This window comes from Lissotriton helveticus, chromosome 10 (assembly GCF_964261635.1).
Source record: "Lissotriton helveticus chromosome 10, aLisHel1.1, whole genome shotgun sequence".
NCBI lineage: Eukaryota > Metazoa > Chordata > Amphibia > Caudata > Salamandridae > Lissotriton > Lissotriton helveticus.
In genome coordinates, this window is record NC_136071.1 from 1,004,015,724 (window position 1) to 1,004,041,205 (window position 25,482).

Consider the following 25,482-nt stretch of genomic DNA (forward strand, 5'->3'; position numbering starts at 1 on the left):
CTGAGGATATCTTGACTTTCTCGTTAAGTAACGACTGTGGGCCACTTCTGCCATCTCTTCAAAAGAGGCTATTGTAGATATGTATATATAGCTCTAGCAATGTCTATTGAGGGCTCGCTATGCTCCGCCACTTTCATAATACCTTCAGTGTTTCAGCCACAAAAGCATTTCAGCATCTAGGTGCCACTTAAGTTATGGAAATGTTACTGACTCAGGCATAAACCTCCCCCTACTTGGGAGACATTTTCACTTGAGCAAGTGTGCTTTGGGGTGGAACAGATGCAATCATGCGAACACCCACATATTACCAATTTTGGAAGTGTTCATAAACGTTTTCTACCTCAATGTACAGCCTCTAAGCATACGGAAAAATACTACTGAAAGGTAAGGGGTAAGTTTGTGTCTAATATGGGAAAGGGAAGGGACTACCCCTATACTTAGATGGGTTGCTGGTAAAGTTTTATCCAGAAGGAAAATATTTTTCCCTCCAGATCAAAACCACATTTTACAGAAAACTGCAAAACTTACCAGAAGCCTATGTATAACAAAGAGTAAAACTACACAATACTTAAGTTTGCACACCTAGATTTACATTTGTGAATTTCAGAGAGTCGAAATTTGCAAGGTGATGGGTTATCAGGCAATAAGGTGCCATATCTGAAGGTCAGCGGATTAACAGTAATTATGTGGTAAGAAAGTGGAAAGCCATAGGGAATGAAGCGACTTATGGTTGTCCTTCATTTCCTGCTTATTACAAATTATTGCTACCATTGTATGTCGTACAAAATATAAAAAACCTCTCGAGTGTACATCCTTCATAGAGATCAAAAAGAGTAGGAAATGTAAAAAATAAAAAGGTGAAGAGAAAAGTGAAGAAAACTGAGTGCGAGAGTGACTGTGTTCTATTGCCATCTTACTGCCCACCAGTGGTAGTTGCTCACTGCCTAGCAATCCCAGCTCCTCAGACAGCCCACGGGAGTCCCTCTATACAGACATCCACTGTGCACGCCTCCCACCACTGACCAGTGCAAGCTCCTCACAATGCAAACCAAAGCAAACCCTTCATCTTTTCCACCAGTGCCTGCTCATCAAATTGCTATCCAGTGCAGTTTCCTCACACTGCCAGTCAGTGCAAGTTCCTCTCTCTACCCGCTTGTGTCAGTTGCCTGTATATCTCCTCAAACTGTGAATCAAAGCTGGGACCATATTTTACCCATCAGACCCTCCCAGGTCCACAGGTGCTATCTTCTCCCAAATACCTACCAGAGTCCCACCTCACACTACATACTTGCCCATGGCACTTCCTGCCCATCAGTGTCAGATCCTTGTGACATCCTTTAGTGACAGCTCATTACACTGCTTTCTAGCACCAGTTTCTTACATTAATCATCTGTGCTTGCTCCTTGCATTAAATACCAATGCCCATTATTGCAGATTCACAAAGTGTTACCTCCTTGCATGGCATGCCTGTGGCAACTCTTGCTGCTTCCCACCAGAGTCAGCTGCATACATATCCCTGCATTTCATATAGCTCTCATGCATGCACCAACCTTGCAATGGAGACCATATGTAGACTCCATTTCTAGCATTAATTAATTTGAATTTCCTGTTGAAGTGGCAGCCTGTGTGCTGATTGCACTCTTACTTTTAAGCTAAAACTTACTTACAATCCTCTTATCAGTCCAGCATTTTCTCTCTTTTTCTACACTATTGTTCATACACCATCTCTCCTAAACATCCTTTATCTCTAACATTGTATTCTATTCCATTCCTTTGGATTGCCTTCCTTGATCTTCCTCTTTACTGTCCATCTCACTCCATCGTCCTCATGCCTAGGCCCTTCTTCCCTCTTACTCTTTTATTCGATGCTGCCTCCTTGTTTCCGTTAGCTTCCATTCTCTTCCTCTCCATGCAGCAGTGGCCTGTTCCGGGCCCTCTTTGCCTGGCCCTAACTTTGCAGTTGCCACATGGAACGTGTGCCACTGGTTATCAGTCAAAGCTGTGGCTAAGGCAGGGAATGAGGTGAATGGGCATCACCACCTACACCCCTGATGCATACTCCAGCGGAAGGGAAACTCTCCTAAGGCTGGATCTAGGCACAGCTGGCATGTCTATCACTCATAGTTAGGTGACCCTCTTAAGTTCTGACCTCAGTTTACCCACATTTGAACTTATAAATATGACCGCTTCCTTTCCCAGAGCTTATCTAGCCAGGCCAAAGCAATTTATGCATCGTTTCAGGTGAATCTATTTTCATTATCGGTGGATAGAAGGGTGAGGGTGACTTCAGCCCAACAATCCCAACAACCTCAAATGTAAAGTGTCACTGTGGGCCCAAACTACGACATTGCTAATGCAACACCGAGAAGATTTCACTGTGCAAGTACCAAATCCGTCAACTGTTGGATTTGACAATGCTTGCATTCTGCGGACTTACTTCTCTGGCACATGGATTTTCTGACTTATGTTCTGCTGGGGGTACAGGCATGACAGATGATGGGAACACTAGTATCTTAAAATACAAAAAATTGGTGTTTTGAGATTTCACTGGATTTCCCTCCATTTTAGAAGGCATGACGTGCTATCATTCTCAAAGTGAAACATGGCTTGATGTTGACAGTCAGTGGAGCTGGAACCATTTTAGAATGGAAGTACTGAAATCACAATTTTAAAATGCTGAATATAGACCAGGTCAAGTTGTCCTTCTCTCGTCTGCCGCTTAGTCCCGTCTCTGCTCTTGGCGATGATGACATTTATAGAGCGCCGTTATGTTACCACACCCCTCAATGTTATTCATCCCATTGTATGAAAGTTGAGTTTAACTGAATCAGGACTTAGAAGATTTGCCACCTACATTGAAAAAGATCCCCCACATTTATTTGATGAGCTCCTACCTACAATCACCGATCTGAGAATACAAACCAGCCCTGGCAATTCGTTCGCACCGGCCACAGGGGGAAGGGGGTTGGGGCGGATTGGGTGCTGGTTGGAGAACTGCTGCCGCTTTTGTTTACAGGGTACTGATTTTGCAACACTGCAGCAAAACCGGCCCGGTATAAAAAATGCCCCCTACCAGTCCGAAACCGACCCCCACCGTTCCGTCCCACCGGGGAAACACCTGGTGCCTGTTAAAGCCAGTCCAGCCCTGCCTACCTAGACAGTCAGAAAGGGAAAAGTATGTGTATGGACTCAGAGTCCCAAAGCTCCTCCTTGAGGAGCACAGCTGGGACGTTATACCGACAACTAGTAATCACCACTGCCCACAAACACATTGGGCCAGATGTAGGTCGGTCGGTAACGGCCGAAAATCGGTATTTTCGGCCGTTACCGACCGGTAAGTCAGAATTGGTATGTAGGGGCATTTTTTTACAGAATCGGTAAATTTACCGATTCTGTAAAATACCGAATCGGTATTTTTTACCAATTCGGTATATCCAAATGTAGGTGGCAATCCTGAGAGTGCCACAGACCTTACAGATTCGGTATTTTACCACACAATCCAATTGTGTGGTAAAATACCGAATCCAGGTGTGCATGCACATGTGTGCATGCACACTCTAGCCATGTGACAGGTAGACATGCCCTTAGGGCATGTCTGTGTGCCACATGGCTCACATGCCCGTCTTTGGGGTGCTAGAGGGTGTCAAAGTGACACCCCTTGCACCCTTGCTAAAATCGGTATTTACCGATTCTGTAATTACAGAATCGGTATTGCCCATTGATTCCTATGGGCTTCAAGGCCCATAGGAATCAATGGGCAATACCGATTCGGTATTTACAGAATCGGTAAATACCGAATCTTAAAGATTCGGTAGTTACAGATTCTGTAATACCTACATCTCCCCCCTTCATATTTACCGACTCTTAAATACCGAATCGGTAAAATTCGGTATTTAAGAGTCGGTAAATATGAATTACCTACATCTGGCCCATAGTCTCTATTGGACACAAGGACTAATAGCAAAAAGTTCAATGTATATTTTCACAGGTACTTTGAATAACTCCATTAAATTCACCACTATTTTACATATGAAAGATTAAATCCAAAAATAGGGAAAACTAAAGCTCTCTAAAGAGTCTATGTCAATCTGTGCAGGGTACAGTACGCTCTGAAATTAGTTAAAAACATTATTGATAGACATGGAAAAAACAAAGAAATTCAATGAAGCCACCTATGCAAATTAGAAGTTGCCACTATTCGAAACATTGACTGCAAATTGTAATTTATTATGGCAAATTATTTGCATTACACGTTAATGTCTCCGACAAAGGACTTATAACAAATGTCTCCCAAAAATCGGGCAGTGAAAAGAAGAGGGCAAATCTGGCTCTAGTGCAGCAGGCGCAGTGGCATGTATCTAACTTATAACATCACTGTCACGACTACAAGTATAAATATAATGAACAATGGGCAAGAGGTAGTAATCATTTAGTTGTAAATGCTCTGATCCAGCCAGAGCTGGACTAGTGGCGGCTGATAGTGTACGGGGGCAGGGGGGGGGTGCTTCGAGGGACCGGGGGGGGGGGGCCTGGAGGGGTGTACACAATTTAAAAAAAGAAATAAAACGTATCTGTGGTCGCGTTGCAACTACTGCCTCGCCTCTGTCTCAGGAAGCACCCAGGCTCTCCTAAGCCAATCACAACACTGCAATGCAGCAATGTGATTGACTCCCCAAAGCCAATCACAACACTGAAATGCAGCGTTGTGATTGGTCTGAGCGCTGTGGTTCGCCGCTCAAAAGTGGACAAGAAGCCTGCATGCTCCTCAACAGGCTGTGCATTACAGCCTGGTGGGGAAGATGCAAAGTGTGTAGGACTGTTTGGCCAGCCCAGCAGGGCCGGTCAAACAGTCCTGCCCACTTTGGGAGTGACAACCACTCCTCCTACTGCCCCCTGCTCTGGCCAGCCCCACCCCTCCCCGTACCTAGAAATGGAAAAATAAAATGATAATAATGGTTAGTTATTATCATTTTTTTCCCCTCTTCATTGCTCACAAAGCAGTGGGACGACGATCCTCTGCCTTAGCAAAGGAGCCGCTAGTGAGCCGGACTGAGAAAACAAATCTGCCCTGGCATTTTTATCGGACCAGAGGGAAACGCCCGATGCCCACTACAGCCAGTCCTGCCTTCGGTCCAGTGTTGCTGACCGTTACAATGTTTTTTCCTTTGCACTAATCCCATTTTAGGATTCAGAAAAGTACTGGAATAAAAAGTCCTTTGAAAAATAGTGAGAATGGTGGGGGCTACTTAGCATATGCAATTAACAATACCATCCTGGAAAGCAACATCACAATATGTAATGTCATATGTCATACCCTCAAAACATTCCTCATTTAAAATTAAAGGGGCCTTTTTCACAAACACAAGAAGCTAGCACAATCATGCAGAAATGTGAAAATACCACCTTTCGGTTTGCTATTTATATATTTACTATTTATAAACAGCATGTAGGTTTTCCACAAAATGTTGAATTAAGCTAAGAAATGCCTTAAAGGGATTCTATTTTTAACAGATATGTGAATCTTGGTATAACATCTTTACTGCCTTCAGGGTATACATAAAATTAGCATGGTGAATGTATTTGAACAGTAAAACTTGCTGTTAATACATGTGCGTTTTCTGCTAGTGTTCTTACCCAGATTTAAACAGTGGCGTAGCGGGGTCTGGGCGGTACAGGTTTTGTGCGTGTCGGGCTCCCCCCAGCTCTTACCTGCCGTCTCAGGGCAGCAATCTCGCCCCCGCTCTTCAGTGCGGCCGTAGAGGGGGCGGTAAGAAGCCAAGAAATCCGCCAGCCTCACTCCTTAAAGCGGAAGCAGCGGGGCGGCAAATTCAGTGACCGCCCCCTTGCGGTCTAAGGGCTAGCTACGCCACTGTATTCAAAGCACAAAATCCCTGCGCATTTGCAGTTTACTCGCTGATAGCAGTGTTAATGGTGTGAAGATGTCTGTTACAAGATAAGAGATACAAAGATAAGCCCTCCCTGGGCCTCTCTCATATATAAAGGTGATGCTACGATGTGAAAGAGGGTTTAAAAACACCCCATGGCCAAATTATAGACATGCAGCATTTCTAAATAAAAGCAGCTGCAGTGCTGGCGCACAAGGAGCTCCCTCCCAGTTTCCTTTGGCCTCTAAGAGGAACAGAGTCCCCTCTCCAAAAATAGCGGGGGTACTCTGTACACCAGCATCACTCCTGGCTCTTGCCCTGCTACCAGGTCATGAACAAATTAAGAAAAAAATATTAACACACTGCCCTGTATAACAAAAACAGGCTGCATTTATTACTTTATTGAAAATCTATAACAGACATGGTGGCCTGCAGACCGTTCCAAGCCGCCGTCCCTGTGATTGTGGCCAACCGGATTAAGTCGTAACTTGCGACCTAATGAATATTAATTAGGTAGTTCTGATTTGGTCTCAATCCGATTCCTGGTTTTTTGACGAAACAACCTAATGGTACATAGGTTGGTTCTTAAAAGTATTCACTGGTCATAAAAATATTGTTACAAAATGGGCCAGTATTTTGCCACCAGTAAATAGTACATCTGGCTGTAATTTAGAATATCTTTTTTTCAGGTTTTCCCTCACATATGTACTTGCAAAGCTGAAACAACGTTTCCATTTACTTTTGAAATGATTAACAATATATTTCTGTCGCCAAATGCCAGCAGGACACTTTGTGCTGCCCAGAACTATGAAGTTTATAAATAAAGTGCTGGAGTTTTCTTAGAGCTTCGTCCCAGCGGGTGGCAGAAGCAGCAACAGAGAAGGGCGCGCTGGCTGCCTCTGCTCTGCCATAAAAACAAGTACACTGCTCCTCTCACACTTCACCAAAGAGCTTGTTTTAGCTCCACAGACGAGGGATATGTGTGTTGTGTTTCTCTCTAATTCTTCTTTCCATGTCTTTTCCTGTCTCAGGCTTCAAGCTGCTGCCCCCTCAAACAAAACAAGCATTGGCAATGCCAGTAGGTCTGACTTAAAAAGAAAGCTGTATGGTAATGTAAAGCATTACATTAGCATTGGAATAAATATATAATATATATTCGTGTGGCAGCAAATACCTTTAGTTAATATTGTTGTAGGTAAAAAGATCATTTGGCAGTTGCACAGTCAAGCCAGACCTAAAAATCCATGACTACCTTCCTCCCATCTGTGCTGCTGCCAGAGAAAAACAATATAAATTATCAAGTTATCTAAAACACTTTAATAGCATTCCAATGTCATGTGTGTGCTCCTGAAAGTTCGAGTTCAGGAGCTGGATAAATAAACAAAATGATAACTGTGTTGGGGAAAAGGACTTTTTTGTGGAAGCACACAAATTCCAACCAATCAAAGCATGTACTCCTGGTTAAAAACATGTGGGCGGAGCAACAAACTCCCCTCTAGTGTTGCTCACATCATTGTCTGGCGACAGAACATTAACAACTGGCATCTTTAGATGAGGCTCTCAAATCACAGTGTTCCAAACTGCAAGAGATAATGTCTGATTGTGTGTTGAAGAATCTAAATGTATGATGAATTTACCCAACTGCTATATTTAGTAAACCTTTCACTGCACAACAAAAAGGCTTATATTTTCTGCATGCACAGCTTTATAAAGCTTTTTTGCGCTGCAAGTATGCAATTTACACTGCAGTCGGGGCGTGTAAGGGTATGCTCTGATAAAAGTGAGTATTCTTGTCTTGGATTCCGCTATCCCACATGGCTATCTGTAAGGTAAAGGCCCATTGTATCCAGGGGTCAATGGATGTTTTTCTTTCAGATTCCACTTCCTTTATGAAAAACTACGAATGTATTAAGTGGCATTTTAGAAACTGGGGTCTTCAAAGGCAGCATTCTGAAAAGTTCGCAGTCCCCCCAAGAGAATTAATGGGGTCGCCCGCTGAATACCATCAAATGGCACTGAAACCCTAAGCCCGTCATCAAACAAACATTGTAGGACACGTTGTTCTATCAGAATCGGACTGAGATGCAATTTGACCTACCTAATTAATATTCAGTAGGCAGGTCTTACACTGCAATTCATTCCGATTGGTCACAATCATAGGGGTGGGGGCCTGGGAGGGTCAGAAGGCCACAATGCCTGTGACTGATTTTCAATGAAGTCTTTTCTTTTTAATATGAAGCCCAATTTTGTCAAAAGAAAATTAGGTGGTGTGTAAACAAACAAAACAAAAAACAGTTTGCATCACAATGGAACTCAAACCCCAAGCTCACATCATGGAACAAACATTCTAGAATGCTTATTTTTAGTGTTTGTAAGTGAGGCAAATAGAGCAGTTTTTTCATATTCACAGCCTAAGTCTTTAAGGGCTGACGCACATTTGTCGTCAGACACATTTGTACTCACCCACGTTGGTACTTGGAACAAGTCCATAAGTATTGGACACATATAGAAATAAATTTGCAAGGTAGTGTGATCAGAATAAAGGGCAAGGTGAGTGATACTAGTTCATTGAAACTAGGAGTTTGTGCTGGCTATGGGAAGTATGTGAGGGAATTCGATGCTCAGGCTAAGGAAAGGTGCAGGGTTTGTGTCTAATCATTTTCATTGATGCCATGAAATAAAGGATTGGGACCTCTACTCATGTAAACAAAGCCGAAAGTTGACGCAATACTGTTATTTCACTTTGGTAATGCAGAGACCAGGCTAATGCACCCTGCTTATCCTTATATATCAATTTAGTAATTTGTAGAATAATGTTAGGTCCCCCCCCCCTTGCTTAACACTCTTTAAAGCCTGATGTAAATAGTTTGGTGCTCCTATTCCACTAGAATATATAGCAACCTGTTCTACCGCTCTAGGGTGAGCAGAATGTCTTCCAATCACCAAACATACACGTGTCAACATAGAATAAAGCACAGGATTAATACACAAAATTAATAAAACACTGTCCCTCAACATATCTGAACATTTTACCACCCTGGTCTTTTGCATTCCATGATTGCTTTCCATATCATTTTTAAAGACTGTATGGATAAACAGGCCTTCTATCATAGACATAAGGAAAATACTGGAGTGGTTATAAATTGCGTAAAATGATCAGGTAATCCTGTTGAAGGACAGGCCATGTATGTTAGCAGAGGCCAATATTACTGAATGGCTGGTTCTCGCTGTAATGTAGTGCTTACCTTGCCAATCTCCGGGTGTTTTGATAAACAATATTCTGCGGCTACAATCAAGTCGCAAATACATAGGTACTCCAATGGGGCAGACTGATCACATGAATGCATTTTGAAGTAAACTATGATGCTATACATTTGGTAAATGAAACACCAGATATCTGTACAAAGGACGCCAAAAGAGAAAACCCTTCCACATTTTACTCCAAGGACCAGCAGCGCAGAGCATGTCTACATGCCTACAGCATTCACTGGAGAAGGGAGGCCTGGGCACATATGCTGACTCAATGGCACCACTGTCTTGCCTGCTCTTCAATAGGTAGAGTGTGTAGGGACCTTGGGGGTGGGACAAGCTCAGTAAACAAAGTTAATGGTCTCTCAGCCACTTACTTTGATGTTCGGATCTCAGAATAGTTACGTTTTTGCGTTGGGTTCTATTTTCATGCAAACTCGGGGACTCATTCAGGCATGGATGGAAGGTTACTTCCTGTTCCCTTGAGTGGCAGAATGGGGAATCTCATACAGGAAGTTGTGTCTGGCATGACTGAAATGAAGTGCAAAGCAACTGGGTATCTATCATGCCACCTAGGATGCCAAAACACTTGGCTATCACCCTTTGACAGCGTCGCAATAAGATTTGATCAAGTCTATGCTTGAAAACGTCTCTGTCGTCAATCAACCATCCATATCCATGCTACTCCTAAAGCAATCCAATTCTTTCAGTCATATGGAAAATCCAAAGCTCCCGCCTTCATAGGTTTTCACAAATATTTGGCTTTCAAGACAATTCAAAAGTTTGCTATGGCTTAAAACAGGTCATTGGTGTGCAGTTATTTTATTACATTCATGTGTACAAATTGAAATTTAAATCATAGAAAAATGCATGTTCCTGCTCAACAATGTCCCAACATTAACACCACCACACCACCCACCTCACCTTATTGCATTTCTAATCTATGCAGAAATCAATGCCGGCTCATTTAAATATGTTAATTCCAATTAGAAATGACAAGAAGAACTAACCTAAAACTAATAATTGCAAATGTTTTGAGATGCTAGTGGTTCTTGTTTGAGTATGTGGTTGGCATGTGTCCAACAATATATTAGGCCTGGGCGACATTTAATTTATGCTGGCATAATCTCATTTTCGGTATTTTGTGTTACAATTCTAATGCAAAATACCTGAGATTATCCTATTAAATCACGTTGCATAATTGAAACTTATTTCAGATAAAAAGCCTATCATGCAAGCACGGGAAGAAGGCAAACAAACGAAATGGGATTGGCTGTTGTTCCCAACCCGTGCAATTGTTCGCCATTTTTTTGTGAGTTCTTGTGCCAAAAATGGAAGGGCTAAAAAAAAGTGCAAAATGCTAAAGCCAGCATTTCACAGAATAGCACCCAGAATTTCGCCCAGGCCTACAAAATGTGCCCTTAACTCTGAAGATAAGTCTCTGATGGATATAAAGAAAAATAATTGATAAAAATTCAGACAGAACCATAGACCGAACCATAGAGAGGCAAAGTGAGATGCCATTATTTAAAAAATCCTAAATGTCCAGCACTGATAACTTTTAAATACAACGGAATATGTAAAGTCAGGTTTTTTTTTTACTATTCATTTATTGTCATGCATTTATTATAAAGACAGAGGTGAAATGGTCTCAGAAAAACCCATAGTTCAATTAAAACTCTTACTTTAGATTACATTCATTTTTCTAATTATATGCTCACTTAAAGAGTCCATGTCAAAAGTCGACTTTCACGGTCATTTAGGTTCAACTTGTAAACATGGCTCAAAAACACCCTGGTGTAAATGGCATTAGTACCAGTAACTATCTGTGGTTTTGCTGACAATTTAAAAATCAAACCAAAAATGTCAGATTATGCAAAAATGGTAACTGTGCTCATTTTGAGTATGTTATTGCTAGCACCATTGGTCAAATGACATTTCCAAGCAAACACAGGAATATGTGTAAGTAAGTAAGTAAAAGTTAATGTGAATCATACACATTGCGATTAGATAGAATAGAAAAAACCTGCATACATAAATACACACAACCCAACACTCTATAAATCAGAGATGCAATGTAACTTGAAATATCAATTCCCATCAAACCAAGATAAGTTTTACAAACATAGGTGCAGTGCTATCCCCACTGAGTGATCGGTGCAGTACTATACCTGTTAGGCGCCCACTGAGGGATTGGTGCAGTGCTATCCCCACTAGGCACCCACTGAGGGATTGATGCAGTGCTAACCCCACTAGGTGCAATTGAGGGATCGTTGCAGTGCTATTTTCACTAAGCGCCACTGAGTGATCATTGCGGTGCTATCCCCCCTGGGAGACTGGTGCAGTGCTATCCCGCTAGGCGCACTGAAGGAATTGTGCTATCTCCACTAGGCACCCTTTCTTTGAGGGATCGGTGCGGTGCTATCCCCAATACGTGCCACTGAGGTATAAGTGCAGTGGTATCCCTGTTGGGCGCCCATTTAGGGATTGATGCAGAGCTATCCCGCTAGTTGTCACTGAGAGATCGGTGCGGTGCTGCATGCTAGTCCCCACTTAGGGATCAGTGCTATCCCTGCTGAGCTCCACTGAGGGATTGGTGCAGATGTAAATGTATGTATTGCGACTTATATAGCGCACGTATCACCCGAAGGCATCAAGGCGCTTGCCTTGGGAACCCGTCCTGGCTTTTCCCTGTGAGATAACCCCTACTGGGTATCCCCAGGGTGAAAGCCAAGCATCCCGCAGCGGGTGGGCCGCCGTAGTGGAGATTAAGCAACTATTGCCCAGAGCTGCAGCGTGGGACCCCATGATTAGAATAGGCACCGAGGCGAGAATTATCGAGTCCGTGGACATTTTGGGCTCAGGATCCTGCCGCGTCGGGAATTGAACCCTGGTCCCGGGCCAGTCCTCTGCATCAGGGTCTGCCGCTCTAATCAGTGAGCCACACTCCTCCACCCACAGTTCTATGCCCGTTGGGTGCTCACTGAGGGATCGGTGTGGTGCTATCCCCACTAGGAGCCCACGGGGAGTCAGTGCAGTGCTATCCCCGCTTGGCTCCATTGTGGGATCAGTGCAGTGCTATCTCTGCTAGACCCCACTGAGGGATCGGTGCAGCGCTATCCCCATTGCGCACCCACTGAGGGATCGGTGCAGTGCTATCCCCACTAGGCCCCACTGAGGGATCGGTGCAGCGCTATCCCCGTTGCGCACCCACTGAGGGATCGGTGCAGTGCTATCCCACTAGGCCCCACTGAGGGATCAGTGCAGTGCTATTCCCGTTGGACGCCCACCACTGAGGGATCAGTGTGGTGCTATCCCCACTAGGCGCCTACGGGGGTCAGTGCATTGCTATTCCCGCTAGGCCCCACTGCGGGATCGGTGCATTGCTATCCCCGCTACGCCCTACTTAGGGATCAGTGAGGTTCTTTGCCTGCTTCAATCTAGCTAACAAAATGCACAATAGCATCATTTTTAAAACTGTTCTATAAATATAAAGTGACAGTGCTAAAATGCGACAGATTAGGTCAACATAACTAAAATGTCAAGTGACAGTGGTCATAAAGACGTGTACATTGAAGTGCAACGTGACCAGCAATCTCTTAAAATCATGTTGATATTTAATTCAGAAATAAACATTGCGAATCAGCAACAATAATTATAGAAGATTAATCACATATAGACGAGCATAGTGCAAAAGAAAAGAAATTAGAACCCCCATCCGCTATGTAATACTTTCCTTTTCATAATTGTTATCCTGAACACGTATTGTGCCAACACATTTGTAGATGATAAGGCGATCCCTCTGTGCATAATCTGACTTGGGGTGCACCGAAGGGCAAAAGTGACCAGCAAAAACATTTATAGCCACATCAACTGACCATGGTCTGATGGGCATATAAAGTCATGCATGCTTCACATGAAGTATGATGTTATTTGAGGCTGTAAGAGGGGTGGGTCCGTCTGCGTAACAGACCCAGTAGTAATTAAAAACTGACTTTGAAACGAGTCCTCATTGGACCCTATAGTGCTCTTAACTTGACAGGCAAAAACAATGATCAATTTCTCAACTATTATTGTACAAAACTAGAGGGTAAACCATATCAGGAAAAGCAGTCCCTCTTTCCATGTTTCTTGCATTCTGTCAGAGTAATTGCTTTTTCCAGGATGTTGTATTTCTGTAGTTTTTTCATGCAACCTATGACTCTTGTAGAGTGCACACTGTGAACTGATTTGCCTGGCATCTGTGAGGGATCAGGTTCTTGGTGAATGCTTATAATGGGCACAACTGAGGGATCTGGAGATAAGCCTGAAGGCCGTGCAAGCTTCTCACAGTTCCTGTCAGCAGGTCACAAAGGTGTTCAGAACGCATGCTCATTCACTACTTGGCCTCTCTGCAAAGTGCACAGAGTAGTGATCATTGATTCCAATTTTTATTGTGATTAAATGGAAAAGTGTGTGAAGAAGGTACACGGCTGTGAGAATATTGACAAGATGAAAGTAGAAGGAAATGCAGTGCTTACAGAGAGTGGGTATGCTGTGTGTGACGACGATGGTCAAGTGAAGGAGATGAAAGGAAATAAGTGCAGAGGGAAAAGGGAAAAGAGTCAGGTGGGGAAAGAGATGAGATGTGAGATGTGCATACGGAGGATTTCAGAAAGATGTGGGGAGAAAGGGCCCAAGTGTCCAACAGACAGATGCAGAGGAAAGTGTTATGAAGAGGGAAAAGGAGTGATTGAGACCTCTATCCCTTCCACAGACCTTAGCAATGTTTAATTCACTGTACCATATTTTCAAAACTGAATCTTTTTTCAATACGAATTATTCACAGCAAATACATTCCTGTTATTGCAAAGGCAAAATGCCTGGCTGGTTTTAGGCCACATGTACCTTATTGCTGCAGTGGCACTAAAATACTGGTCTGGTGGCACATCGTGGAAACGACTGGATTCTAGTTTAGGTGTTTTTAGCATCTCCCTTAATTACATAGGACAACCCTCTTTGAAAGGATGACTAGTTACGATTCTTTGGACAAGCCCCTCTAGAGACCCTCGCCACAACTTTTTAATGCCTCTTAAAATCCTGATTTTATTGGCTAGAGTCGTGAGCAAAAGCTGTATGGCACAATATTATTATGTCTAAATATACATAATAATATTTTCTACATAGGTCTAAGTCAATTGAGTGCTGCAGCACTGATAAATGCACTAATACATGTAACTGGATCCAAAGAGGAAAGAATTGACTTGGCTTTCGAACTTCAGAACTGGCGTGTTTAAAGGGCTATCTGCAGCTGCTGCATTAACCTACTGAGCTTCTGCTGTATTATTTGTGCAATACTTACTGTGCAGGCTTTCAGCTTCAAGGCACTGTAAACAACATGTGCCATTAATAACCCTTACTCGTCGCTCTGCGTTTAATCAACCTGCTCTGCTGGTATGAATAGACCAGGGCAGATTCAAATCTGTGATTTCTAGTTACAAAAAGACATCTGCGTCATTCATTTAACCAGTTTTCGTCCTCTTTGGTAGTCATATGACACTAACAAGAGTTTGGATTTATAATAGTACCATTCATGTAATAGAACAACAGTCGAATATAAGTCGTCAACCGATTCCCTTTAAAAGAAGAATTTGTTTTGATATTGGGCAGATCACGTAAACACTTTTGCATCAGTAGTATCTGAATGTCATGCGTAAAACGAGGTACCACTGGCAACTATTATATTATATTATGTGCAATATAGTGGAAATATCAAATTATGTGTCATTTTCAGACAAGACATGCAAATTCTGCTGTTTTTACTTTTGAAAACTTCAGATACAGCAGACCTTTTATGTGACTCTACCCTTTGTCACAACACGAAAAACACCCTATTTCTTCCAAGTGTCACTGTCTAATGTGCTGCAGCAGTAGTTCTTAACCTGTGGTCGGTGGACCCTGGGGGTCGGACCCCTCCTCGAGGGGGGGGGGGGCGCAACTGTTAAAAAAGTTAATTAATATTAGCTGAATAGTAAAGTATCCATAACATCTTGTGAGTTAAATAACATATTTCATCATTTGTGTAATTATTTGCTGGATATGTGTTTCTTTATGTTTGTGTATTGTTTTGAGATTCATATATTTCAAATTGCTTAGGCTGAGGCCCCCCACTTCCAGTTATAACCCTGTGAGTGTTACCAGGTTCCAGTAATGAGTGCACAGAAGTCAATGGGTTAAGAACCGCTGTGTTACACCTTTAGCGAGGTATAGCTGCTTAGTCTAGAACACTTTGTATGCTGGTCCTTTGAAACCATCCTTCTCATTGTTCCAGTGAAAGTACAAGCCCCGAGAATGCAGAATAACGTGCCTGATAGCCACTTCTGGCTGAAAATGTCACACGTGGGAGAGGGCCACATGACAGCCATGTATCCTGACCTCCAAAATGTGTCACCTTCCTGTTGCTTCTGGCAGCCTTGCAGGAAAGGCAAGGTAGACTTCCCTGCAAATAGGAGAATTTCTTTAACCGCATTATTTTTTGCTTTTGAAACTCAGCAGGAGCTGTGACTGTATAATTTGTCATGGATGTTATTTCTGGAACAGCGTGCTAAAAATATCCCAGAGCTGAAGCAGGATCTTTGAGTGCAAAAACACACTTAATGCAATGGCAACATCTGAATTTTACAACAGCCTCCAACGGTCAATGTAAAACTTGAATTATTCTTGAGCAGGAAGTGCATTTGGCTCTCATGTGCAAACATGCAGGGTCTAAAGTTTATATTTCTAAAAACGTGCACTGCTTGAAATTGTTATCATCATCGTCGGTTTTTCAACAATAATACCACCTGTGCAGTAACTAATAAATGTTTTTGAAGTAAGCCTATATCAGAATACAGGAGAGAATCTTGATCCGATTACCAAAATTAACCACATTCAAACGGGGGCTAAATGGATGTGGCTTAGCAGCCAGATGGCTCGAACGAATGTGTGACACTTTCAGCAAGTTGTGGCTTTTTACATGATTGAAGTTTGATTGGTTAGTGATGGGACAGAAAGGGCCTCTGCATGGTAAGTGACATGTACTCCTCCCTTGAGTGTCCAACTGTACTGTTGTCTGGATCCCTAATGCTGATTTTCTGTTATAGGAGTACACGGATCATGCATGTGCGCCATGACATAGTCCTATCTCGTGGATTGCGGTCTTGTAGGACGGGGAGGGCTGCCCAAAGTGCTGCCCTCTTAGTGGTGGAAGGCTACTGCCTTCACCAGGAGGTAAGCAGTACAAACGCAGTGGTTGCAGCATACTGTGTAGTGATCAGTAGTAGTGAACAGAACCTTTTTACCCTGTGTCACTGAAGTGCGGCCTACAGGCTCACTCCCACTTGGAAAAGTTCTGCTGCTGTGTGCTTGACTCATTCCTCGCCTACATCAGGTAGATGTGTAAGGGCGCGAGTGACGTAAACATGCTGAGTGCATGTGTGCTCGCAAGAAGAACACTGCATAAGGGGTGAAGTATTGTACAGTGTGCACATGGTAAATGTGTGCATGCTGGCAGTGTGTGTTTTTAGAATAACACTCTGGTACAGTACAGAAAGGATGCGGTAGTAAACAGCACATGCAGCCTGAAGACGTTTGCTGCATGTAGTTATGCTTGTGGTGGCATAACACATGAGGATAGCAGTGCTGTGCAGTAAGTGTGCTGTGGATGTACACTGAGTGCAAGTGTGCCTCAGGGCCGGCCTAAGGCATGTGCAAGCTGTGCACCTGCACAGGGCCGCCAAACCCCAGGGGCCGCCACGCCAATATATATCCTTAGATACATATTTGCGTGGCGGCCCCTGGCAGGGATTTGGCGGCCTCGGGCCCCCTACCTACACTCCCTGATCAGGGCCTCCGTGAGCCTAGAGCCGGCCCTGTGTGCCTGCACTGATTCATTACCTGGAGGACCCTGGGTTCCATTTAGGGAAGCCCAGGCCTGCCTGGTGGAAATATCCCGAGCAGAAGAATCATCCCTGACAGATTTATGTATTACTGCAGTCGCATAAGCTAAGAGGGACATGCACTGTAGGATGGGAGAGAAAAGATCTCTGTGCATTTCAAAGGGCTCTTTGATTCACTGATAGATCACAAGGAAAGGGCCCGGTCACATCTGAGGGAGAGAGAGAAATGAGGCTGATAAGGGAATTATAAAGAGTATGGCTGGGAGCCCAAGATGAATCTTTTGATGCACATATCCCTGTGGCTGACATCTAGGTGTGAAATCTGATCACTCCCATGAATCTTGTTGTGCGTTAATCAGCTTCAGGGTCCTGCCTGCTGTGAGAGACATCTTTCAGGAGGAAGAAGAAAGGGGGGGAAGATGTCCATTTTAAAGAAGCAGAACCCCAAAATAAAACGTCAAAGACTCAGACACTAAATTACATTTTGTGTCTGGAAAAGGACAATAAGTAGGAGAGTTAGAGCCGCCAAACTTTGTGATGTTCTGTGCAGCCAGACGGGCTGCATGAGGAGAAGAAGCTCAGCGAGACTACTGCAAGTGACCAGAACTGCGGGCACATGCCTGCTAATCTCCAAGAACACCTGCCCTGGAGCACCAGAACCTGCCTTCTTGCCAAGACCAATGTGGCCTGTGAGGAAGAGGAGAGCATTGGAAGTAGCAAGGTCCAGGGGGAGGCCTATCGTGAGGACTCCCTGTGCGAGGAATCAGTTCTTGCATCAAATGTTGCCGTAGCCTATGTGCTGGATTGTTTTGGCAACCACCGTGTGCCAGGAGGGGCCGCAGTGTACTGAGCCGAGGGGTGAGGGTTATGTGGAGGTCCGGCAAAGTTCAGCTCATGCAGCCAGGAGCCTGCACATTTAGTGCATGTCTAGCTACTGGCTGCCTGGCCTGAAAATAAAGAGTGTCTGTCAGGCTGACCATCATTCAGCCTGATGGACTCTCTTCTTTTTTGGGCAAAAGATGAGGGGGCATAGCCCCTTCACTCATTAGGACGGGCTGCAGCTGATCCATAGTAGGTCAGACCTCAGAAATGCACATGTCTGCAAATCTAAGTACGCAAAGTGTGGTTATCTAAATTGGCAGGCCTGGATAAATGTGTCACATCTGGCATGGGCCACTTAGAAGTTATGCAAATGAAGTATAGGTCTCAGAAGTCTTCACATCCCACTTCTGACTTTACCACTTTTACCTAATTGAAAGTCCACAAAAAGAAGCACATAATTGTAATAACCAAAATTAGATTTTTGCTAACTGTAAACCATAGCCATACCAATAATCCCTTAGCACTTACCCTAAAACCAGAGATTAATTTGTAAATAAATAAATGCAAGCTAGAGCCCAAAGCCAAACACCATGACTGCCCGTCTTGTTTCCACCTCATGTATTTTATTCTACAACCCTGCACTTTGGTCTTTTTAACAAATTAAGCAGTGGCTAAACCTAAACAAGAACCCTAACTTTAATCATATTCTAGATCTAAACATTCTATCTGCTTTGCTACAGGACAATTTGAGGGAAATGTACTTCCTGTGGTTTACTATTTGTGATTTTCGGTAGAGTATGTGCTGTGGGCTTCAAATTGTATGTTTTCACGGATACCCGCTCTTGCATGACCCCAGCAGCCTCACAGTTCATGAATCACTAAGTACTACAGACTTCGTATGCTCCTGTGTTTCTCCACACTTCGCTGACCCTTCCTGTCCACGTCACGCGTTCCAGTCATTGGGTGGCACCGTTTGAACTGCCTGAGGATACACGGGCTTTGCCAGAAAATCCAGGGTCTTAGACTAGAGGCAGAGTCCGGGGACAGATGCTATAAAGTCAGAGTGCAGAGGTGAAAGGTGACGTCTTAAATATGATCATTCAGACACACCTGAGTTCCCGACATCTTTTGGAAAGTAACCTGCAGGTGGGCGGGGAGTTGGAAGCTCACAGGCCCAAAATACTGAGAATATGCAAATATGTTCAGAATTCCATCCGCCTGTCAGCTCCATTTCCGCCTGTATATTACACACGGGGCATTCTGTGACCTATCGGCGCACAGTTGACATGATATAAACGAAACTACAGGTCCCAGGAAGCCATGCGATGTCTCTTGAAAGCCAGGGCTGGCTGAAGCTGTCACGTGTATCTTACCTTCGGGCCAGCTGGCAGCTATGTTTTAGGTGCATTTACAACCATGTTTACAGGAATATGCTATGCGACTGTTTAGTAATTAAAGATACATTGATGAATGAGCCTACATGAACTGTGATAAAGAGAACATGTGACACAACTCCATCGTTCAACTTCAGCATGTTAGCGTTCAGAGCCACTGCACATGGAAGAGCAAAGCTGCAGGTTTTCACTCTCCCTGACTGCCTCTGCCGGGAGAAGGTCCGCTCTCGCAGAGAGGCAGCGGAGCAAGTGCACAAACGTCAACCACACAACGTGGATTCCACTCAGCACACGGCCGGTACCCCCTAAACTCGTCACTGAAATCCTTAGTGTGTCTACCAATAAACAGCAGTCAGCAAGGTATCCCCAGGTCAGTGAACATGACGTCTGTAAAGGGAACCTCATCACACAACACACAATCTGAATGGACGGTTGCCGAAGAGCAGACAGCTGGTCGGCGAGTACAAACGGCGCTCGCTTACCTGAGCTGATCATGCTGTGCATCCTCTGCTGCGCCAAGAGCTGCTCGCGTCCCGAAACCCCATCTGAGGAAAAACACGATTCAGTCTCATAAATTGTCTGCAGCATATTCCAGCCAGCCTGTAGCTCAGCTGCGCGAAAGATTCATCACTGCACACTGAATGGGCGCCGGGAGCCACCCCGCCCCCTCCTCGCCCGCGGGGTGCGAGAGACTGCACACTTCGGAAAATGTTATTGTTCCATGCCGACACGTTAGAGCACACCACAGGTACGGTGCGCGGGCAGTCCCCGGTGACCGCCGCCGCTGCTGTGTGAGTGAGAACCTCTGAAGCAGGAAGTGCCTGTGTGTGCAAGTGGGAAGGACCAGCAAGGGAGACAGACCCGCTTGCGCCTCAGTCTCGTGAAATCAGCCAGATTCCTTTTAAAAAACAAAAATATAAAAATTAAAAAACGCTGCGCGCTCCTCTGGGAGTCGCAGCGCCGCCCCGGGCGCGTTAAAATGCCCTCAGAGCTGGCAAACGTTTGGTCTGCGCTCGTCCCCCTCTCGCGCCGTCTGACTCGGAGGCTCGCGCTCCCTGTAAAGTTGGCTTAAGCGAGTGATAACTCATTTGCATATGAATCAACAACAGCCAGGCCCGCAGGCACCAGAAATAGAACAATGGCTGGCCGAAGCCAAAAATAGGTCAGGCCTGGCCGAGTGATTGGAGCCTGCATTAATGTATTTAAAAATACCCCGGCAAACACAGCTGTCCAGTCCCTGTCTCTCAAACCGCGATACTCTGCTCTGAGCCCTCGAAGCGCGTTAACCCTTTCCAAGGCACTGCGAGAGAGAGCGAGGAAGGACATCCCTGTTGCAAAGGAGTGTGAAAACTTGAGTTTTACTCTTGAGGTAGTTCATGTCTGCCTGTATTACAGTGGCCACTAGGACCCCCTACCACCCCTGCAGCATGAACTCGCCCCAACTAAAAAACAAACTTTGTGCATAAGTGTGTTTGAAACCTGTGTCGGCATACCCTTCAAATGGAACGTCATTCATGGATGTGCCCTAAATTTGTACCTATATATTCTATGCATTTCGGATTATTTTATCTGAGAGGTTCAATTTGGCTCGAATATATACTGCCATATTTATGTGCGCCTTTAGAAAAGCTTAATAAGTGTAATAAAAATGTATTATAAAAAACTTAGCTTCATGGTCACAGGCCTCCCTCTACAGCGTGTGCTACATGTAAGTTCTGCAAGTAAAATACTAGCCACCTTTATTTAGAATGACATTTTATGCCGCATAACTTCGTGACAGGCAATGAAAAAGGTGCCGCTGTACCGAATGTAGAAGCAGATGTGGGCGGTTATGGTATTTTAAGCACATGAATGTTGTTATTGTTTCTCTTACGACTCTCAATTGTTTCTTCATAATATAGACACTCCCTTTATAAGACCTGGATATGATCCAATTTCTTACTGGAAATCTTTAGTGATGAAGATGACGGATAAATAATAGGATTATTACCCTTTCGTCTCACTCCTCCACCCGAGACCTGGTATAACGAGAATATACAAACGCTCTTATAAATTAAGTAAAAGCAATACAATCCATGTTTAATCTAGAGTTCATTTTAAGAAAGATAAATTTAGTTCCAATTACTTCGTTTGCACTTAATAAACCCCAAAGCAAAATTTACAGAATAAGTTCTACACACATCCAATCTATAGTCAGAAACAAAAGCATTTAGAGTGGACCTTGAGGCTGCTTCGCAGATTTATTGTAGTTATACATCACAAGCCTCTGCCCATGATGTTGACACTGCTCTGAATGAGCGACTGTGCACGTTTCTTGGCCCTTCCTGTCCTGCCGGCAAATACACCTTTGAGCCTTCCTACCTAGTGTGTTATTTTTTGCCCCTATTTGCCACACCATAGCATACAAAAAAAAGTGCATTGGAAGAATGCAACTTTCGTTTTCTCTGTTAAATTAACAAAGCTCTTTTCACATCCAAGGCCACAGTACGTGAGGATGAAGAGTTTTCATCAAAAACAGGCAAGGCGATTTCTCGAAACAAATGAAACTGTTTTTGACCTTCTGGCCCAAAGCTTGGGTCTGTCCTTAAAACCACCCTATCTGTAAAAAAGATCAGATGTGGATAGGTATATAACAAGAGCCCCCCAACTCCCCTCGTCTCCTGTCTGATGTCATTGCCACTAAAATGCTACTTTTATTTATCACCAAGAAATATCAGATGATTAAAGGGGCTCAAAAGATTTTCATTGCAGCTCTTTCAGAAAACTCACACATCACATATATGTGTTGGGTTTGGGGCAACTGTTTTTTTAAGTCTCAATCAATCAATCAATCAGGGTTCTTATACAGCACAGATAATCACCCGTGAGGGTCTCAAGGTGCAGGGAGGTAGGGTGACGGGGGGTTTTGCAGTTCAGTCGAAGAGCCAGGTCTAGAGGTCCTGCTTGAATTGAGGCACTGAAGGTGATTGCCTGAGATGCAGATGCAGGGAGTTCAAGATCTTTGCAGCCAGGTAGGATACAGATTTTCCTCCAGCTGAGGTCTTGTGAATCCTTGGCATAGTGGCCAGGGCCAGTTGGGTGGAGCGGAGATGTCTGATGAGTGTGTAGAAGGAGAGGCGATGGTTGAGGTATTTGGGTCTTGTGTTGTGGGGGGCTTTGCAGGTGTGCATGAAGAGCTTGAAGGTGATTCTTTTGTTGATCAGGACCTAGTGGAGGTCTCTCGGGTGACATGTTGATGTGGCTGTGGTGGGGGATTTCTCAGATAAGTCTGGTGGAGGCGTTCTGACTGCGCTGCAATTTTCTCGGGAGTTTTTGTGAGGTGCCGGCATAGAGAGCGTTGCCGTAGTCAAGCTTACTGAGGACAAGTGCCTGGGTGACTGTTCTCCTGGTCTCGGTGGTGGGGATCCACTTGAAGATCTTCTGCAGCATGATACAGCATGGATTTGGTGTCCAAAGTTGCTGGGCCTGGTCTGTTTATTAGGAGATAAACCATTTATTTATTTATTTATTTAATGTGATTTTATATAGCGCAAACATTACCCGAAGGTGTCAGAGCGCTTTACAAAAGAACCAGTCGCGTTACATAAGGACTTTGGATTACATGAGTTACATAATAGATACAAACAGAAAAAATTGCAAATGTACAAGTTGTAAAGTCACTCAGGCAGGCGCGGCCTGTAGTGGGAGTACCTGCCGGGCGGTGACATGGGGAGGGGCAGGGTGGGGGGTAGTAATGTATGGATTACGGACCTTAACAGGTAAGTAAACATATAAATAAATAAAACGAATTTTGTTGCGTGCACTGCATCACCAAATGCGATGCAGTGCGTGCAACGAAATTCGTTTTATTTATTTATATGTTTACTTTCCTGTTATGGTCCGTAATCCATACATTACTACCCCCCACCATTCCCCTCCCCCTCCCCACGTCACCGCCCGGCAGGTACTCCCACTACCGGCCGTGGATGCACTCAAGAAAGAGATACAAACAGGAAAGAAAGAAAAAATGCAAATGTACAAGTTGTAAAGTCACTCAAGGTTGAGATATAAACAGAAGAAAAAAAGATTGCAAATGTACAAGTTGTAAAGTCACACAAGGAAGAGATACAACCGGATAAACTCTAAAATCACATACTAATGGTAGTAAGTACAAAGGTCTACTACATATACTTGTGGTTAGAGTTCTAAATATACAAATAGTAAAATCACTCATGATTACTGTTAGACCTGACACCTTTTGGCGTGGTTCTTCCCCATCTTTTTGCCTCTGACTCATGTGTTTTGATGCTGTGCTGGATTTCGTTTTTGCTGATTTAGATGCTTTGGACACTCTGCCACTGCTGATCAGTGCCAGAGTGTGAGTGCTCCCTCTGTGAATTGTGATATTGATTGAATATACCTGATTGGCATTTTTGTATCACCACAAAGTCCCTAGTAAAGTGCACTGTGTGTGCCAGGGCTGGTGATGACAGATGCTACTAGTGGGCCTGCAGCGCAGATTGCGCCACCCACATGAGTAGCTTTAAAATAGTGACTCAGGCCTGCCAGCGCAGGGCCTGTGTGCAGTCAGTGGACTGCCCTGTCCCCCTGGCCAGTGTCTCCACTGGCTGGGCCTAACCCTTCCCTGTCTGTGCACATCAGCCACCCCTATGGAAAGCTCAAGGTACCCCCCTGGGCAGGGTGCAGTGTATAGCTAAGGTAGAGCATGTACTAGTGCAGGTCACATGCTCTGGTAGTGGGCAGCAACCATTTTATGTGCTCACTACTGTAAGGCTCTCTTGCTCCATAGAGTAACATGGAGGAGACTGGCCCCATGTGATGCCAGCCTATCTTCCCATAGGAACAAGATGGGACATAAATGAAAGATATCCCTGAACTCAGAATTTAATGACACATCTTTTAGTGAAGGGTGTTTTTAAATCCTGTGTTGGAGAATAGCACTTTTAGAAAGTGGCTATTCTCTTGTCTAAACCTTTCTGTGTGCCTGGGTTTGTGGAATGCTTGGGTGTGACAGGGGGGCTGCAGAGCCCCCGGAGGAGAGGGTCGGAGCCAGCCCGGGGATGAAAGGGCACATCTGCCTGCCTGGGAGGTGGGAGGAAGGAATGCCTGATAAGTACTGGGCTGTGCCGGCCACCTCCCCCATGCTAGCTCCCTCCTGGTGGTCGACTGACACCTCTGGCCCTGAAGCTGACAGGGAGAAGAAAACCAGAGACACCTCAGTGCTCCGCAACCCCCAGAACTGGTTTAGACTGGACCCAGGGCCTCCATGCACAAAGACTTCAAAGGACTTCAAAGACATTGAGGGGTATAAGGAAAGGACCCCTGACTACAGAAGATTAGATTCTGAAATTCTACAAGCAAGAAGGAACCTCGGCTGGAAGGAGGACGGCTAGAGAACCAAAGGAAGATTGCCTTGCTGTGTGCTCCAAGGGCTGACCTGTTCTACTGTCTACCTGGAAGCTGAGGAGGAGAAAGGGACTTTGCTGTGTGCTGTGACCCTGCCTGCTTGCAACTGCCAAGACTTTGCTGTGTGCTGTGTCTACAATACTGAATCTCCAAGGGCCTGAGAAGAGCTGGCCTCCTGCTGGGAACCCAGGGTTAAAGGTTCCTAAAACTTTGCCAAGGACTGCTGAGAGATCGTGCTGTGGTCCGCTCCAACGTGTGATTATTACTTGCCAGCCGTGAGGATTAATCGCTGTGCTCTTCGGCACAGATTCAGGGGGTGAGGAGGGACCCGGAGTGGTTTTCGGCGTCCTACGCTCCCCCTGTTGATCCACAGGTGGAGAATCCGGCTGACCGTGATCAGCGGCCCCGAAAACCCCTTTGCCGCCAAATCACCACCGCGGCCCGGGGCCAGCAAACCCCCCGTAACCTGCTTCGAGGTCTGGGAGTTGCCGCGGCGAAGAACGAAGCTGCCGTGCTCCCATTGGTGGAGGGAGCCGAGCCCCCTCACTAACGCCGCGACGGGATTGGCCCGCGCGGCGCAGCGTCATCAGTGGTGGTGGGCCGTGATTGGTTGACGGCCCCGCATCGTCAGAGCCGAGTCCCGGGAGCCGCTCTGCCATTGGCTGACTCCCGGGTACTGCAGGGGCTCGTCTGAAGGGCCGCGACCTGATTGGTCCGCAGCGTGGAGCAGCCTTCGAGCCGCCGAAGAAACCGTGATCTGGTGACCCCCCAGTGAGGAGCCGACCACCGGAGCAGCGGCCTGACCTGTCC

At 44.9% G+C, this 25,482-nt stretch overlaps 1 protein-coding gene across 2 annotated transcripts in view; it reads right to left on the reverse strand.

Moving 5' to 3' along the window:
• Window positions 1–20,362, reverse strand: part of HDAC9 (histone deacetylase 9) — a 2,824,806-nt gene extending 2,804,444 nt beyond the window's left edge. Inside the window, exon 1 of one of the 2 annotated variants that reach the window (XM_078663676.1) lies at window positions 19,749–20,362. In XM_078663676.1, the coding sequence (XP_078519802.1) occupies window positions 19,749–19,854 (106 nt within the window). In that variant the 5' untranslated portion in view covers window positions 19,855–20,362. The remainder of the gene's footprint in view (window positions 1–19,748) is intronic. The other variant, XM_078663675.1, reaches the window with a different exon arrangement.
• Window positions 20,363–25,482: the final 5,120 nt, after the last annotated feature.